Below are 19,565 nucleotides of genomic sequence, written 5' to 3'. Positions count from 1 at the left end.
CATGGGAGATCACTTAACAGATACCCCAATTTGATCCCAAACCTTGGGACAACCATTTTGAGAGTTTTAGATCCAGATGTAGATAACCTCAGGAGTAGACAGAAGCAGACAAGTTTAGCACTATCCCCACCTGTAACATTATTACCCTGTTGGCAAGTGCCCATTTCATATTCTGAGCAACATGAATACCTCATCTGTGTAAAGCTGAAAATCCTCTTCACAGCCCTGGGTACAATAACTTCTGTATAGAAAAACAAGATTAAACTTGACAGTAATAGGAGTGACAGAGGGGAAAGCATTCTTCCTTTGAGGCAGAGGTGTGAATACAGCAGCCAGTGACTGACTGAAAAAGGAGGAGAAAAAAGATAAATGCAATTATTCAAGTACCAGGGCTTTTAAAAAATGCTTCTAAGAGAGAAAAAAAGAGACATCCACACCTTTCTCTTGACATTTAACAAACTACCTAAATGAGCTAAGCAAAGGAAAAGAAAGAAAGTCGAAGACCTTACAAAAAGAGTTGCTTTCAGCTGTTTGTTACTACATAAGTTAAAATACATTTCTCCAACCTCGTTAGGGAGACACCAAGCCCACAGGAGACACCTGTGACCCACAGCAAATCCTCATAACCGTTCTCTCTTCTTCCCCATAAGCCTTATTTATTGGCTCCCTCCTGGCTGCCTCTGTAGGGACCAGACTTGTTAGCAAAGCCTCTTTACACCTGTGTGTCTGTAGGCTGCCAGAGATTTAACTCCACATGTGCTGCATCCAGGGTAGCAGACTTGTATTATTCCCGAAAATACCTTTAGCCACCCAGTGAGCCCTGATCCAGTAAATGACCCTGCATCTCAGTGTGGTGCCGACCTTTGGGAGAGTGCTGTCTATTGTGAACAGAATGTCCTGCTGTCACAGCTAGGTTATGTAGACATTTATCAATCAACTACAGCCCAGAGTCTTTAGCTCTTTAGTGCCATAGAGGCACTTAACTCCCAGGGAACTCAAATTCAGTGGTTAGAGGTTCACTGTCTCATAACCACTCTTAGGTATATCCTCCAGAAGAATTTCTAACACTTTACTTCATGCTTCTTTATCACTGCTTTACTTTTGGATTTTTACAGACTGAGTAATGTTTCCTGTCATTAGGACTCTTTGACAATAGTTTCTCTGAAACGCCTTTGACATTTGCAAGGGGAAACAGGCCTACTGTTCACCAAACCCAGCAATCACCCCTTGAGCAACAGGATGCCAGCTGCCAGGGCAAGAGTGGTGGGCACATGAAGTACAGTATGCTTGAGTAATGATTAACACACAACAAAGAGAGCTGCCTGCGCTGCAAATGGAAACACACTGTGTCCTTCGGATGTAAGAGCATTTTGCTCTAATTTTGCACTCTGCATATAGTAATAAGACACAACAGGGTGTGCATTAAGCTCGTCTTCTGAGAAGTGCAACAGTAGCTGAATAATGCACACCCTGGAGTGTCTTATTTGTAGTGGACTATGGCTCATTAATTTTACATTTAAATTTTTTCAAAACCATTTAAAAAAAAATCTATTCTGAGGGCAGTTATGTAATGTATCCTTCCACTGAAAAGTATTCTCAAATAAAAACAGTAGGCAAAAGGTGAGGAAGAGCTTTGCTGAACTGCAGACCAGTGTTTGATTTGGTTTGAGTAGGGCCTCCAATGAGCATGTTCTTGGCATGCAAATGCAGATATATAATTCAAATAATGATAGTTATGGTAATCTATTCAGTGTTTACTCTTTTCTAGACTTCCGTTTCTTGGAATGACTTGGGGAACATGGTTTTGTCAGAGCAACAGTGTGTATGTGTGCATGGATACAATAACATTCAAAGGACAGAGGGTGTTATAAAAACTCTGTTTTGTTATGACATCACTTCGGAAGTACAAAGGAGGGATATCTGATTTCTGCTGTTCCACATGAAATATGACTATAGTTTATCCCTTTATATAGGTTCCAACCTTGATGATGGACACCCAGTTTTCAGAATTCACTCCAGATATCACCCCAATAATGCTGGCGGCTCACACCAACAACTATGAAATCATCAAACTGCTTGTCCAAAGACGGGTAACAATTCCACGCCCACACCAGATCAGATGCAACTGTGTGGAATGTGTCTCCAGTTCGGAGGTGGACAGCCTGAGGCATTCTAGGTCAAGGCTGAACATCTACAAAGCCTTAGCCAGCCCTTCGTTGATTGCCTTATCAAGTGAGGACCCTATCTTGACGGCCTTCCGACTGGGCTGGGAGCTGAAGGAGCTCAGCAAAGTGGAAAATGAGTTCAAGGCTGAATATGAAGAGCTTTCACAGCAGTGCAAGCGTTTTGCTAAGGACCTTTTGGATCAAGCACGGAGTTCCCGAGAATTAGAGATCATTCTCAATCACAGAGATGATCAAAGTGAAGAGCTGGATCCCCAAAAATGTCATGATTTGGCAAAGCTAAAGGTAGCAATAAAGTATCACCAGAAAGAGGTAAGAGTCATCTAAATGCAAAGATGTATGAAAGCTTCATGTACTGGGTACAGTGATGCGTTTTGCTAGTCTCCATGGGTTTGTTCAGGGTTTCTGTCTGTGAGCTACAGGGGTGAGTCTGAATTGACTGGAGAACAATGTGCAAATGGGCTAGTCACAAACCAGGAGGTTCAGCACACCTTGGTGACAGCATGAAGCTGGTGAGTTAAGTGCAACAGGACTGGCACTTGCTGCAGTGGGTTATGGCTTCTATGGCACTGACACTTTCCCTTTCAAAGATACTTGAAGCCCGTTTCATTGTAACCTATCCTCCTGCAGGGAACAGCCTTCAGAGATTTCCAAGTTTGTTAGCTCCAAAAGCTTTTCCTAGTAGCTGCTTTTATATAGGAACCAAAAGGTGAAAGGGTTGCCTGGTTCATGAATGTCTTGACTGCAGGAAACAATATAATAGACAATTCCCGTCCTCCAGCTACCAAACACTTCCTAGCACCCATTCAACACTAATTTATGAGGGCCAGAGAAACAACAGCATCAAAAGAGAGCAAGAGAGATCATGAGCACTTTCACTGTCCCAAGCCTCCATGTTACCAGCAATTTTGTTAGGTGAAAATGGTCCTGTGATGCTAGCCAGTGGATCATGTCATGCAAATACTTCTTCACACATGAGACACCTCAGGTTGATTCTTGCTTCTTGATTCATCTGTGTTTTGGGAACTGAGAAGCAATTCCCAGACATTCAAACTCCTACCTGTAGTACCAGAAAGACATACTTCAGCTAAAGGGCACAGAGCCTTTCAGAAGCCCTGAAAGTTCAGAGATTTATAAGTTGATTCAATAAAGCCACTAATCCAAGGAGAATGCTGACAATAGTTTCATTAGTTGGCTCTGGATTTTCTTTCTATTTCCAAACCTGGACAGAATTTAGTAGATGATACATTACTGTTGGCCAGTGGTGTTCCAGGTTATCTGAAGGAGGAATTTAGCTTGCTTGATTGACAAATTGAATTGCAGTGTCTGTTACATTCTTCTGTGTCTAGAGGGTGACAGAAGTGGCCGAAAAGCCTGCCACACTACTCTTTTCACTGTCTTCCCCACATTTGACACTTTGTTTTATGCATTGACCCATTGAGATGAGGACAGCCTGATGCGATACATTCCAGCTCCCTTAATGGCTGCTCATATCATCTGATGTACAGTAGTCAAGTGAAGGATGCAGATGTACCTTTCTTCCCTTTGCTCTGTTACGCCTCCTGAGTACCAGCCCCTTGATGCAACAAGCTGGAGCCTAAAGATTTCTAGGATCACTTACTGCTCTTAGTGGGCTACTCCAGTGAAGTGTCAGCAAGGCTCATTGGCTTCATGTCAGGTTGTGGTTTTTACTCTAGCTCACAGGGTTAGAGCTTTAGGTTAGAGTTTTTAAAACACTGTAAGTGCTTTAGGGACATGAACGAGTAGTGAAGAATTAGTCTGGAGAAGTGCAATAGAGGTCAAACCTTCCTTGAACTTAAGAAGGGCAGAAACTGTACTTCTGTTTTTTTTTCTACTGGCCTGATAGCCACAGGTGCTGCACCCACATACACCCTTCAGCAGCCAGGATATCACTGGCACTGCTGTGTGTGGATCACTGCTGATTTCGATTTGTCTCAGTTCAGGCTCACTACAGACATCCAAGCATAAGTCTGTGACTACCCTTATCTTCTTTAAGGCTACCCTTATCACACTAAGAAACTACAAGTCTGAAAGAGTTCACTTAGATATGAAATGTAGTGCTGAACAGTCCTGAAGGTTTTTTACTTTGAAGCAACAAATTTACAATATTTGTTTGCTTGCTTGATGGTTTTTATCTCTTTTTTTAAGGCATATTTGACTGAATTCCAAACATATGGGCAAATTCCATGTTTTGTGACATATTCATGACGGTTCTAGTGTATAAATAATAGTAAATATGCTCTGTGTTGCAAGATAAAGTCAGTGCTGTTTCCAGGTAAATACTGGTGGGCAGAGAGAGAACGAAGGGATTTGGGAAACCAGCACTAATGAACTCCTTCATCCTACCTGGTTAATTACAAATACCTGATGTGTCCTGCAGGGTGGTGTTTGTATGCAACAAAATATTGCAGTAGTTTTCTTGTTGTCATAATCAGTCCAATACGAAACACCAAGCAAGATACAAACATCATTCCTAGCTTCTGAAAACAATGAATATGAACATTTGTCAGGGAGACACTAAGAAATGCCTTTTAATCATGACTGAAGAGTATCAGAGAATTTTTGTGGGGATGGGAAGGAAAATACAAGCACGTTCAGTTTTGTGAAAGGGTTCTGCAGAGAAAAACAGCAGACATTTTAAAAGTAAATCATCTCGTTCCACTGAAGCTTTTTATGTCTTAATGTTAAATGGGATTGGATTGGATGGAGAAGCTTTTTATATCCTAATTTTGACAAAGTTACAAGTCAAATCTCTAGTAGTTTAAGACAAATATGCAAAGTGAACCTTAGTTTTCTGGGGATGTAAATTGTTACTGCAGTTGTTAGTTCTTTATATTCAGCATAAAAAAATGCCCAATCTGACATTGATTTTAGACTAATTGCTAGACAAATTTCTTGCATCTTTTTCCTTTTTGAGTGAAATAAACCAAAAAATGTCTCCCAAAATATGAAGTTATTCCATTTCAGCTTAATTCAGCAGATATGTTCAGTGTCAAGATTCTTTCTAGAGAAGCTGTTAAGACAGAGTTGGTAAAAAGATCCTTGCCTTTGGATGGAGGGGTAGTACTGTGTGATTTGGGTAGGGAGTAGATCTTAATGTTACTTTTTCTTTGTACCAGCAGAAGTGATCTGGGAATTCAAGAGTACTCTTCACCAGACACTTTATTCATTCTTCTTCACTCCAAGGCATTTCAGATGAATCCACCGTGCCTTTTTTTTACCCCCATGTTGCACTCACATACTGAAAAGTAGGTGCTGGTTTGTTCCAGGTACAGAAAAATAACAGCATTAAAATTTATAGTGCATGTTGATGATCTCCAGCAGCGAACATACAGGACTGAAAAAAGTCCTGATGGGAAAAGTTAGACATCTATGAGCAGTTCTTGCTCCAAACTAGACCCTTGGAGGAAAGCTTTTTAAAGCTGGTTAGGCTGCTAAATATGCAGGTAAGTAGGCAATCATTTTTAAACAGTATAATCTGGTTAAGTGCCTAAATCCTGTTGGAGATTAGACACTTATCTTGCATAGACACTTATCTGGCATTTTGATACTGCACTGCAGAATTAGCTGCATCTTTTGGCACATAGCTACTGGAGAAAAATCTGATCTTGTATGTTAAGTTTTAGCAAACAGTTAGCAATCAGCCGCACCACAGACACAAATCCCTGTTCCCTGTGCTGAATCCAGTAAACATACTCATGGTATACACAACTTCATTTTCTGATCCAGCCTGAGTGCCTCAGTCTTTGCAGTGAGCAACCTGGATGAGGGCTGGATTAGCAAGGGGAACCACCTCAGTTCAGTCCTACCTCCAGAGAAATACTAGTCCCCTCACAGAGGCTCCACCTCAGTCTGTATCCCCAGGTAAATCCCACTGCCAGTGCATTTCTGCCTCATGACGCAGATACAGGTTTTGTCTTTACAAGGGTAGAAAAATCTTTGATTCTTTTTTTTTTTTCCAACAAAAAACCCTGGGAGGTACAAGTTTTGATTACTCCTAAACATTATATGTGTTGAGTATTTTATAAACTGAAAAATGTGTACTTATGAGAAAGAAGAACTTTTTCCTTTGGAGGAGGACCAAAACAATGGAGAAGAAATTTTTTGCTTTTCATGTTTGTTTTTAATAAGCCTGTATATCCTAGAAGATAAATTACTGTTAACAAAGAAGGAAAAATTTCAATTATACAGGAAAAATTATAATGTGCCCTAAGGTAGCTTTGTAGTGTATTTTATAGTAGTAAATGTTAAAACCATGCTGTGCAGTGTTCACAAGCTCCCTTTCCATCTCAAGTGTAGAACGGTTGTCCTCAGTTTCAAATTGCAAAAGGACCCCGATCATTTATTTACAAGATAGGAAGGACTTCATAGCTGTGATCACTGCTTGCATGGTAGTGACCAAGTATTAGAAAAAAATGAGGACAGCTCTAGTAGACTATGAAACATGATGAATTAGGTCCAGCACAGGCACAGCAGTTTAGTCTGTTCACTTTTGAAAGAAATTATTTTCATGGAATCATGGCAATTCATGGTGTAAGAGACAAGTACGCTTTTCATAAATGATCTGCAATATATGGCATTTGTCTTCATATTATTACTTTTCAAATTCTTTTATTCATGTCTAATTTTGGAAGGAGAAAAGTTCTGAAGACTTAATATGAAAAGGCACAGCTCAGCTGTTGAGGATCAATCTCCACTATGTTGTTCTGGCACCAAATTAGCTCTGCATTTGTTAATTTGTTTGCATTTCTAAGAAAAGATGGGGAAAAGTCATCTCTTAGAATCTTGCCAGTCACGTAAAGCACAGTTGCCTGTACAGTGTACCATCACTTTATTAGAGAGTCAGAGCATAGGCAGAATGCAAATCTAATTTTTATGTCCTTTAAGGTTTTTTTTATATTGCCAAAATAATGTAAAGCAACCATAGTGTAGCAGTGAATCAGGTCTAAAAGGGCAGATTTCTCCTTGTATATAACATTCTGCTAAGCTACACGAATACCAATATACATTCAGCCTTTTCCTGCTTTCCTGCTCTCCATCACAGGTCATTCACATCTTCAAAATGAAGTGAAACAGTAGTTGGGTTTTAGTGCTTTGCATGTTTCTGGTACTGATAGCTGCAAATGGCTGTGCAGGTTTAGTTTATGTCTGTAAGAAACACACACCATGCAAGAAAAAAAAAATAATTTACCTATGTCTCTATTTTCACTGAATTAGATCAAAGAAGTGCATGAAGTTACCTCTCAGAAACCTTAACCTTAGCCTCTCTTACTGTACTCTAAATCAATGACAGGAAAGGAGAGAAGTGGAATCATTTGCTTTTCTAATTTAAAAAGTGTTCTTTGCTGTTTTCTCTTCAGGATGAAGCTTCAAAAATTTTAGTTCTTTTTTTCCAATACATTTACATAGACAAGTACCTCCTGAGATACAGTACTGGAGTGGATGAATAATCATCCCTGCCATGCCACATATTTTTCAGCTGTGTCTTGACTCTTGTCAACTGTGTGGCTGCAGTTAGAAGCACAGCATCATTCTCCAGGGAGTATCCATAAACCTGGCAAATTTCTAAGGACACTTGAGTTGGTGTATAAAAAGAGCTTTTAAAAATATCAGAGTTGCCTGAAAAATGAAGTGCGAGGTCTGCGAAAATCAAAGCTCATCAACTGCACCTTGTTTACCTGTTTTGAAAGCCATCCAGGTATCTTGATGGATAGCCACAGATCTTTTTTTGCTTGCCGAGTGCACTAAGTTACTCTCCTGTGGTTTGGTCTGTTTTCTTGCCACACTGCCTGGAGGTATAATGATACAGGGCTGAATATTTGTATTGTGCTCTTTAAAGGCACACTAAAAAGCTAGCTTTTCAGTGAGCCTGCACAGCTCAAAAGATTAATAAACAGGCTTTTGCTTTCAGCTTTCTAGAATGAAATCATACCATGTCATGAAAAGAGCTTTATTAAGACTAGACTGGGGAAGCAGAGCTGCCAATTGTGGAAGCTCTTTTCCTTTCTAGTGACCTGGAACATCCATATCCCTTAGGGGATGGTTGAGGATGGCATGGTTACACTGTGTCCAGATCAGTCCTACACCACAAACCTGAATGTGAGTTTAGGGATTTCAAAAGCACTGAATATCCAAATGTCACCTTTCATTTTCCAAATTCATTCATTACTGTATTCAGCAAAGTTACCATCTGATGGGTGAACAGTGGCCTATGCTAAATTAAGCTGTTTTTTTTTCTCAGACCCAATCCCAGCAGGCAGACAACCACATTACAAAATCTTCCATGCATGTGGTACTAACTGAGCTGTTATTGACAGTCTCGGTGGCAGGTGGGGAGACTTATCTGCATTTGCACCCTTAAAACAGTCTTTCTTGCTGATGGCTGGTGGGGCAGCAGGGTGAGGGGTGCATATCATGGAGCCCCTACTCTATGGGTTTGTGTTGCCACATCTATTTGTTGCCAGATCTATTTGTTCAGTTTTGGAAATTAGCATGGAAATTTAACCCATACAGCTGCATTATGTTACAAAAATTAGGACAAGTGGCATTTAAGTGTAACTTCTCTCCAGACTTGGAAGAAGAAGAAATATTCTGAGAACTGATGGTTCATCAATTTGACAAAGTGGAGTTGAATGTTTATTTGAGGAAACAGTATTATTTGGTATATTATTCACGTAACACCAAAATGTTCTAACTTGATGAAGGTTAGCCACATATTGCAGCTGTCACAGAACAGAACTGCAGAAGACTATCTTTTGACAGCAAAATCATCTCTGACTAATCTTGCCATGCACAAATTTGAAAAAACAACATAAGACCAGTATGTCAGTCAAGGACAAGGACTCCACTTGTGTTAGTGTAATGTGTAGCAGGCAGCAAACGCCTGGATCATTCTTTGGTGCCTCATGCCTCCAACTTAAATTACCTCTTGGACAAAGGCAGGAAATATGTTGAAATCTAAAAGGATTGCCATTGTTTTAAGAACATTCAAGAATGATTTAGTGAGTTTGTCAGTTCCCTTAACTTCATGTATCCCATCAGTCTTCTTGCCAGCAAGAGAAGAGGCTTGGAAAGCCCAAGTTAAAGCGCAGGGCATGATTGATTGGCTTTCTGTAGACAACAGAAACTGGGAAGGAGAGGTGACACCTTCTATATTGTATAAGCTAAGTGTTCAGTCTTATTGCATCTGAAGGTCTAGAGTGCCTTTCAGCTTTACATCAATAGTGAAGACTATATCGTGTTCTTTCATACTTCACTTTGAAGGATATCCTGAAATAATAAACTCTGTGGAAAAAATATTGGTATGGATTCTCCCTTTTGGATGTAGAAGTGGTCATTGTTATTTATCTGATTTCTGTGACTTTCAGCTTTACTTCAGTTGCTTAGTGTAGAGTGTTACGAAACTCTCTAGAGAAAAAAACTGAGATTCCACTCCCCTTACACCTCTTCTATATAGATCAGATCCATCTTCATCCACACGAGCCGTTTAGGTATCTCATAATTGAGAACACAGTTACCTCATAGTTCTCTCCAAGAAAAGTGAGATGGATAAATGGTTTAATCATAACCCCCCCGAACCAAGATCTTGTGCAGAATGGCATTTAAAAACTGTGACTGCAGTTTTTGTGTTCTTATTCTTTCTCTACAATCCCCAGCTGGCTGAGTAAACATCCTTCAGCAAAGAATATGTCCTCCTCACCCTACAACGGTGATATTACTCAGAAGCAGAGATAGCCTTTAGAGGTTCCCGAGAATATGAGAAGTGTTTATGGTATGCTGGTCTGTTCTTTCCTGGATATTGGAATAAATTTAAACATTCAGGAGATGGTAAGGTAGAAAGAAAAAGAATCCAAAATTAAATATTTTCAGCATAGATGTTTCTTAGGTCAGACAGGAAGCAAGTGAAAATATTTTTAGAACTTTTTATTAATACTAATAGAGTAAAGTAGGTATGTATTTAAAAATACTTGTGAATGACTTTTAAAATTCTCATGTTTGCTTTACTTATCACTGTTTAATGTAAATGTTAGAAAATCACTACGGAGAATAAACCCAGCCTTTTACTTAAAAGTCAATATCTTCTCCACTTCAGCTAAAGCCTGTGAGCTCCTGGAATTCATTTGCAAGATCTGTAACTCTTGAAGTGCTGCCTGCAAGAGGATTTAGGAAACTGCAAGATTTGTCTCTAAATGGTTTTTAGCCTGAGTGTTTCTGTAGGATGTGTCCGATATCCCCTGTTCAGCTCTTGGAAACAAGTTAGTGTGTTGTGAATTGACTGTCTCTCTTAGGTATATTGCTCATATTCAGCCTTTGGAAACCTAGTCTGTGCCTGCTTCATCTTTGTAACAGAACTGTATTCTGAAATGTTTGCTGAAATACTTCCTACAGGAATTTATTTATCAAATATAGTCTGCTTGTCTGCTGAAATAAATGCTGAAAATTTTGTTTACTTTTGGACTCTTGCTCAGTGTCTGGCCCAGATGAACCATGTTCTTGGTGGGGTGGTTGCTAACAGAGGATGGCCTGTAGAAGCACCAGTCAGCAGCTTGCCTTTATTCAATGCAGAATTTATGCCTGCACTTAAATCCTGCAGACACAGGCCATAAATACAAACCTATTGCTAAATACACGTTTAAGCGCTCTTAAAGTTGAGATGGATTTAATTTCAAGCTTAATGTTAATTGCGTCTTCCATGGGTAGGTACTTAGGATTTGCAAGCCTCTACCTTTGTCCTAGAATATATGGGACCTCCTTTATTTAAATATTTAAGCTAATCCAAAATAAATTTGTGAAAAGTATGAATAGAACTGTAGCAGGCATTTAGAGGTTATTCAGTCTTTCCTTTTGTCAGCGTTCACATCACTGGTGAATTTCCAATTGCTATTGCTTAAGCAGAGTTCATGTCTGCTGCCATCAAGAGATGTGTTATGGGTAGGAGACCTTTAGTTAAGATTCATGTGTCATCATCACTTAAAATATTTTAAGAACAAATTAGACAAAATTCTGTATAGTTGAGACCGTATGTTCATCTGTGGAGGATCTGGAGTTTATTTTATTCACCAGAAGAGGGACTGAGCAATTTGGGTAGCACCTGCTTTTCTTGAAGGACTCTTCCAGCTCAGCTAGTGAACTTCCTAAATGGCAGGAATGACTGCCATTTGGGTTTCTATCAGTGCTTCCCAGTTAGCAGCAACAGGTATGTGAGTAGCAGCTGTGTTTTTGGTAGGATATTCATCCTAGATTTTCCTGAGAAAAAAATACTATCTCTTGGAAGTGCCTGATGAGAAATGTTGAGTTGTATTCCCTTTTCCCTGAGTTATACAGCCTTCCCTCCAACTTCTTTGTCTCGTTTCTTCCTTTTTTCCCTGTTGCAGAAAGTACTTAATTAACAGGATGAACAACCATTAGGTGTTTACCCTCTGCAACTCATATTTCAGCAGCAGAATGTAAATAACTTTGCAGTCATTAACAAGGTTGAACTTTAAAAAGAAATGTGCTACAAAAGAGGATTTTCTTATTCATCTCACTGTGTGCATCATTGCAAACTTGAGGAGGCTGGTATTTATTATGTAGAATATCTGATCTCATAGGGCTTACTGGCTCTCTGCAGCAGACATCAAATTAGGCCACAGATAGTTTATCTCTTCTGTCTTGGGCTAATTCAGAAATGTAGCTCTTTTGAGTATTGCCCACTGGAATTTCCTTTAAGAGCAGTCAAACCAGAAGAACAACCATGTTACCTTTCTTCCTCAGAAGATCCTGTTCTTGGTACAAAATTGAGGCAGAGTGGTTTGTCGCAGTGGAAGTGTGTTGTGTTACTTGGTTCTGAGCAGGATTTGGGAGTGCAGGAAGAAGATGGATTTTAAAAGTTTATTTCTTTGCATGCCATTTCATCTTCCTGAAGTCAGAGTGAAGAGGATCACTTCATTACACAGTGTGATCCATATGCCTTTTGATGTTGTGCCAAGTGTTACACCACGTTTGGGCTATTGGATACTGTGTATTAAGCTTTGTGGGTTCAGACATTAAGATCTGGCATTGTTTGATAAACCTAAGCCTGTGCTAGGACTGACAGTGTAGGAGTTTCTATATCTTCATGGGAGGAAAGAAATTGTAGCCAGTTGATTCTGAAAATCCAAGTACAAAAGGCTGTGCTCTTCCCCCATCCATCTGCAGTTGTATTGATGTGTGTGGGGTAGGTACTTCTGTGCCTGGGTAGGTCACCCCTGCTAGTGACCTGGATGAAGAGACCTGCTGCTCCCAGCCCTGCCTGGCCACGCTGTGCTTGCCAGAACTGGAAGAAGGTGTGTGTCTTCAGCAGCATCTCCCTTCAGTCTGCCAGAGAGAGGATGCAAGGCAGCACCTCTGCAGGATGGGACAGGGCTTTCTGCTGAGTGGAGAATGGCAATGGAATTTATCCTTTTCGTGATAGAATTGGATTCACAGGAAATCTACATTCTTTACAGATCTAGCTAAAGTATACACTTATGCTACTACATCAGACAGTGCAGTTGCCCAGTTGTCACACAGATTGCAAACTGTAGCTCAGTTCATGTGAAAATGTGCATTTCCAAAGCCAAAATACTTTAATTGTAGAGGGCAACAGCATATAATGATACCCCCAAACACAGTAACCTTGCAGGTATTCAGCTGCAATATTTTAGTGCTGTTGGTGAGATCTGACCTGTAGAAATGAGTGTCACACAGGGGAACTAAAGTTAATTTCATAACTCCCATGCCACGTTTGACTCTCAGTGGTAACCTCCCTGGGAGCTGATGCAGCTGACTGATAGAACTCGATCCTGCTTATTAACACAGAGCTCTGCAGCTATAAATTAGTGCTTATTGAGCTATGAAGAGCATTCACTATCACCATCCGCAGCACGAGTACAGAAAAGAACTCCCAAAAAACTCCAAACAGAAGAGCCTGTTGGCAGCCGTCACAATAATCAGAATAAACGCAGAGAGATACTGTGCTCAGCCCCTGTGATGTCTATCAGGGAGCTATTTCAGTTGCTCCCTGAGGCATTCACATCTCAGCCCATCTGTGTCTGATCCTAAATTACTTATGACTGTGAGAGATAAGGGATTTCCCCATAGATAAGGGGAGGGGGGGTTGAACATAATTTCTGTGTTTGATACTTATATTAATGGAACAGCATGCAGAGAGCATTTAATTCCTGAGAAGTAGAATTAAGGTGACATAAAAATATCAGTAAAGATTAGATATTAAGACAAAGACACTCCATCCAGCAGCTGCTTTTTTCCTTAAAATTTTTCCCCTTGGTAGAGGATCAAGTGACAATGAGTATGATGAACACTGAAAATGAAATTCTCTAATAGCACAATCCAGCTGCAAGCCAAATGTTACAGAAAGACCCTGGCAGGACTGAAAGAAGTAAGTGAGAACACAAAAGACTTTGTATTGCAGTAGTCTCTACTCTCTAAGTGCTTCCCAACCATGTCTGAAGTTGCTGATCTCACTTCTTGTAAAGGCAAAGATACTTATCCCTATTTTCAGAAGCCAGAAGACTGAGCATTTTGCCCATTGGTGACACAGTGGCATTGTCCTCACAAGAAGATACTCCGAGTTGCATCTTATCTCCTAGTAATTAAGTGAATTGTATCTTCAGCTAGGGACAGGTTCTGCTTAACAGGTAATGGACAAGGAGCTTGCTCTTTGAATACCTCGCCCAGAAAAGCATCCATAGACTTTGTCTACAGGTAGGGACAATCCTGGATAATGTTACACTAGCACACCACAGGCTTCATAGCATTGAGTGTTTACTTCATACATTAGCTGAATTGAATATAAATGCCACCTTTTGGAAGCATTTTTTTCATTAATGCAGCTGTCAGAACGTTCTCCATCATGTCTGTGGGATGATGTCTTGTGCTGCTGTTTATTTGTAATAGAGATTGGAGTCTCCTTTAATGCAGCAGTCCTTGAAAAAAAGTGCTTGATACTTTGCTTGTTATGTATTGGAGAAATGCAGTTTGCAAGTCATATGCTCATCTTCTTGAACAGAGAGCTTCTGATACAGTATATCTGCCTCCGATTCTGGGCCATCTACAAAACTGGGACAACAGGCAGTTTTTTAAATGATCACAATCTCTCCTTTTCATTGTGCAGAAACTTTTAACTGATACCAAATCCTGTTACATATGGTATGTTCATGTGAAATGATGGAAGACTATGATATACATGTGCACTCTTTCTATCTATAGCAAATGAAAGGCTTTGCAGAAAGGTGAAAAAAAACATATTTGGGACCCTACTTATGTGGAAAGAGAACTTGTACTCGGGAAAGGCCTTGGCTTAAGTAGTGTTGGAGAAGTCTACTTGCTTTTCCTGATCTCAGCTCTATTTGCAAAGTAGAAATAAGACTGTTTTCTTAATTTTATGAAGGAATGTGAAATTATGGGTGGTAAAAAAAAAATCCATGATATTAATACATTTTCAGGCTACTTCACACTTAAAGGGGCTAAAGCTGAACTTTTTCATGTTTTTGTATTTTATGTGCACTGATTTAACAGTATGAATCCTAGGCAATCTTTAATGAATTGAGCATTCGGTGGTTTAGTCTAGTCAATGAATTTGATGGTTTAGACTAGGTAACACCACCTAGAAGCAAAGATGAGGCTGACATTCACAGAACTCCTCAGTGAAACAGCTAGTTTCTGTATTCTTTAAAGTTAACAGAGAGTTACTGAAAGCAATTGGTTCTTTAGGCTTAGTTGACTCCTTCACCAAGGGCTTAGTTGACTCCTTCATTCCAGTTCAGAATTCCAGTGTTTCTGCACACTGCAAATTTTGTTTTTCAGCCAGCTATAGTCCTTGCACTACTTGAGATCTAAGCTGTAATATTCACTAATTTTGAATCTGTGATTAATAAGTGGGACTGAGTTAGTAAAAGCCTACATTGGTAAGGGCTTAGCCTTACCTTTAATAAAGACAGTATTTGATGGTTTGTGACGTTCAGGAGAGTTTCTTTCTGTGGTGTGCTTAAATTTCAGTGAGGTTGGAATGGGCTTGATTGGAAAATTTTAAGGCTTTTTCCATTCTCTTTTGCCAAGCTGGTCTTTAAAACTGCTCTTTCATGATGTGTGAATTTCTCTCCATTTGAAGAACTAACAGCAGATACAACACAGAAAGTAGATTTTAGAAACGAGCTATTAGGCTGAGAAGAGGCACTTTAAGATGCCTGCAAGTTGCACAGCAACCAGAGGAACATATAGTCATTTGATTTCTCAAATGACTCTGACTTTGACTCAAGGGAGAAACAGTTTTATTCTCCCCTTAGAGCTTTCTATCATATGTGATAAAGAGAAAATGTATTTATACATTTTCCCCCTCAAAAAAAAACCCCAACTGTACCTCATCTCAGAGAAACAGCAGCATCTATTACCATGTAAATTACCACAGAACACATCTGGTCACAGCTCCTATTTGTGATCTTAAATGAGAAAATACAGTGTAATCTTTGTTTCTTCTAGCTTTTAGACATAACACGCTGACCCTTCTGAAATCATAGATTAAAACCCAACCAACCAAATAACAATTGATGCCTGATGGTTTTTCAGTTTCTGTAGACTTGTTTCTTTCATCACTGTCCCAACTTGGAATTTTTCAATAACATTTTCTGATCATAACAGGCAACAGGTCTTGGCTTTTTCTGGAGATCATCACCATATCAACTATTGTCCAGTTTCTGCTGCATGCATGTGTAGGTTGATTTCAAATCAAATGTGTTTCTGATTTTCTTTTCTGATGTCCTCTGGAGCACAGTGGCACTTGTATGTTAGATGCAGCAGCCATGTTTATTATAGTAACACCAGATAAACATTGAGCTTCATAAATGCCAGATACTCCTCTTGGAGATCTTATTTTCAATACTGATTTTGGTCATTCCATATATGTGAAGTACCTAGTTCACAAATGGTCTGATTCTGATATAAAAGCCTGTTATAGCATATAAAATGTATTCACAAAATCTAAAAATTCCTACACTAATGAATGACTTTATCAGACTGAGCAACTAATTCCTTTCGCTTGACCTTGGTTTAGTAATTTTGAACATGGCAGTGACAATGCTCTGCTTGTATAGAATATTCCAAGAACTGAATATAAAAAGTACTCCTAATATTGGGCAGTTTTGGCTGCGGAGGAATATTTAAAAGATACAGCTGTGTGCTAAAGCTTTTATTTAGAAATTGGCTCTTTCACACCAAATCTGATCTCCTGGTGACTAAAACCTGTAGGAAGTCCTAGGTATTGTTAGACGTGATGAGAAGAACCTTGTAACTGTCTCATAAATGCACGTGGTGGCTGATTCAGTATTAGCCCAGGCCATGTCTACACTGAGTGCAGTAGTGTCTACATAGGGGCTTCTGCCAGGGTTGAATTTGGGGTGGCAAGACTTTTATTCGGAAGCCAGTCCCTTTGCTACCCTGGCATAGTCCTTCCAAGAGCTGGTTTAAATTGTAGTAGTAAAAGAGTGCTTTGCATGATAAAAATCTTCCTGGAGGGGAAAGAAGAGCATGGTGGCACCACATACCTCCCAGAGATCCCTTTTAAATATGGACTAGCCAAGTGTAATAAACAGTACTGTCATCTGCAGGTTACTCACCCCTTTGAGTCCCCTTTATAAGAGGTCTCTTCTTGATAAATGCTGCTAGTGCTATTGTGTCCATTGAAAGTGTGATTCTTTATGATATAGCTGTGTCCGATCATAGATGTAGTTATATTGCTACAGGAGTATGTTTATCAATAACTATATATCCATGCTAGAACAGATTTTCTTGTTTAATTACAGCAAAGTAAGTATAACAAGCATCCTCAGAGCAATAGTTAAGATTTTCTTTTGAACTTGCAGAGCCCAGTGAGAAATGTGCATTTAGTAGATCAGAATTGTAACTTCGTTAAGATGGGTTAGAAATCAAATATATAGAGAAAACCACAGTTGTCTTGGTCTTGCAGACATCTCTAATTAGCTATGGGTCTGAAAAGTTTTGAACACCATAGGGCTGTCCAAGTATAACCAGGAACATAAAGTCTGCTGGCATAGGCAAGAAATATCATGGCTTGAGTTTGAAATTCCAAAGGCTGTTAGGTATTAGAACAGTCTGAAGTAATTGCAGCCTGACCATGTCTGGTATAGAGTCACTGAGATGCAGTAAATCACTATCATAATGCTGTTTTTTACAGAGTAAAATTAAATTTTCAAGTGTCACTTTTGGGACTGTGATCAAAGATTTCTTTTTGCCTCTGCATAATCTCTTACATTTTACAACTACTCTCTTTCTTAATAGTGAGGCATGTTTACAAATGTGCTGTCCTGCTTCTTAACAGATGTCACCTGGCTGAACTTTACATTACTGCATGCTGTCTCATGCCCAGCCCATCCCACACATGCATATGCTGGCCTCCTTGCACAAAACCACGTGCAGCACCCCACACACTTCTGGAGACATTCTCTCTCCCTCTCTCTCTCTTCCTCTCTCTCACACACACACTCTCAGAGCTTTACACCTTTTCCCTCCTGTCTCATCTTTTAGTCACTTCTTAAAGATGCTGACAGTGATTTGTTTGAGGCAGTTGAAACCTGAGACATTCTGAAAAGAAGTGAGCTGAAAGAGAAATGCATGGGAAGATAAAAAGCTTGTAGTAATTTCTATTGTATCACTTTTGCACGAGGCTTCATGTGAGGTGAGTGACTGATCTACATAAGGATGATTCAAATAGAAAAAACTTTACAGAAGAAATTTGAAATCCTATGTAGAAAAATAAGAGTGAAATATCCCTCCTTTCTTCCCTCTGTCTCCAAACTATGCTTTTCCACACCACAGCCAGCCCCAAACTTAATATGAGGGTCTGTGTGAGCTCTAACACATATGTGAGGGGGAATGCACAAGAAGTACCAGTCAGTAGTAATCTTTCTTTTTTTTTTCCTCCTCAGTTTGTTGCTCAGCCAAACTGTCAGCAGCTACTAGCAACACTTTGGTATGATGGTTTTCCAGGATGGAGGCGGAAACACTGGGCAGTAAAACTCTTGACCTGTGTCACCATTGGACTGCTATTTCCTGTGCTATCTGTGGCATATCTGATTGCACCGAAGAGCAGGCTGGGACTGTTCATTAAAAAGCCATTTATAAAGTTTATCTGCCACACAGGATCTTACCTAACCTTCTTATTCATGCTCCTGCTGGCATCACAGCACATCGTCAGGACTGACCTTCACATGCAGGGACCGCCTCCCACCATCGTGGAGTGGATGATCCTGCCCTGGGTTCTAGGTAAATCAGAAACACAAAAATGTCTGAGCCATAGTCACCTGACTCGCACCTGTGGCAACTGTGTAAAGACTTGTTCCTGATCTCAGCATCATCAACATGTAAAGAGATTTGGCAGCCAGCTTCAGTAACTGCACAAAACAGCTGGGCTCCTAGGGCTCTTCTGCTGTTCATATTGCCATCTGAGATGCCTTTAGCCATGACCCTGAGTGAACTGCAGCAGACACAGCTCTCTCCCTGCTTCCCCCCTGCTCTGTGCAAGGAACAGGTTAGAAATTAGCTTCTGGGCCTCACTAGTAACAAATAGTGTCACTTCTCATGCTGGCTTAGTGCTGCTGGCTGGTACATGGCAGAAGGCAGCACCAAGAGCCTGCCTCTGCTTTCACCTTCTCGCTGAACTGCTCCTGGAGCCAGTGCACAGGTACCAGGCCTCCTTATTCCTCCGCTCCCAGACTCCCAGATAGCCTACAGGACAGCAGGAAAGGGAAGATAAACCTCACTGCCGTATGCCTCTGTGCTGATAAACACTGACCAAATCCATATCAAGTATTCTAACATAAGCAGGAGAAGGAGGAAGTATTTACTATCAGAATGTTAAACATGAGGCTCTTATTCCAGTCTGGCTTGGGCAGCCACAGCTGCTGGGAAGCGTCCGTGTTCCAGAAAGCAGGATGTATGGGTGAGGTGGGATGGGACAAAGCAGATAGAGACACTGAGGGAGAGGAGCAGAGAAGCATAGTTGGATATATATTTTATCAGAGAGAAGTATTTATCCTTTCAAACTGAGCTCCAGCACAACAGCAAGTGAAGACCTATGAACTACATCAGAAGCATGATCTCTCCTCTAATTAAGCTCCCATCTCCCTTGCTGTGCCATTAACATATAGCACCACTGTGAGCTGGGGGGTTACAAGGAGATCTGCTCATGGGCAATGGTTTCCACACCTTTGTAGCTCTCCTCCACCTTCTGTCCATACAGCCCAGGTCAGTTCAGTGCAAAATCCCAGAGGTCAGGTAACAGTGAATTGCGACTGGTTAGTAGAGGTCAGTGGGGTGGAAAGCCATGCT

General features: G+C 40.3%; 1 protein-coding gene across 1 annotated transcript in view; it reads left to right on the top strand.

The window, feature by feature from the left end:
* The window catches only part of TRPC5 (transient receptor potential cation channel subfamily C member 5), a 73,033-nt gene that overhangs the window by 15,315 nt on the left and 38,153 nt on the right, over positions 1-19,565 (top strand). Inside the window, exons 2-3 of the mRNA XM_026848695.1 lie at positions 1,974-2,495; positions 18,164-18,500. Coding sequence (XP_026704496.1) covers positions 1,974-2,495; positions 18,164-18,500 — 859 coding nt within the window. The remainder of the gene's footprint in view (positions 1-1,973; positions 2,496-18,163; positions 18,501-19,565) is intronic.

The sequence above is a fragment of the Athene cunicularia genome (assembly GCF_003259725.1).
Source record: "Athene cunicularia isolate RWA chromosome 4 unlocalized genomic scaffold, athCun1 chr4_part3, whole genome shotgun sequence".
Taxonomy (NCBI): Eukaryota; Metazoa; Chordata; class Aves; order Strigiformes; family Strigidae; genus Athene; species Athene cunicularia.
Note: the sequence above shows the minus strand (reverse complement) of the source record. Positions and strands in the feature narration are given on the sequence as shown.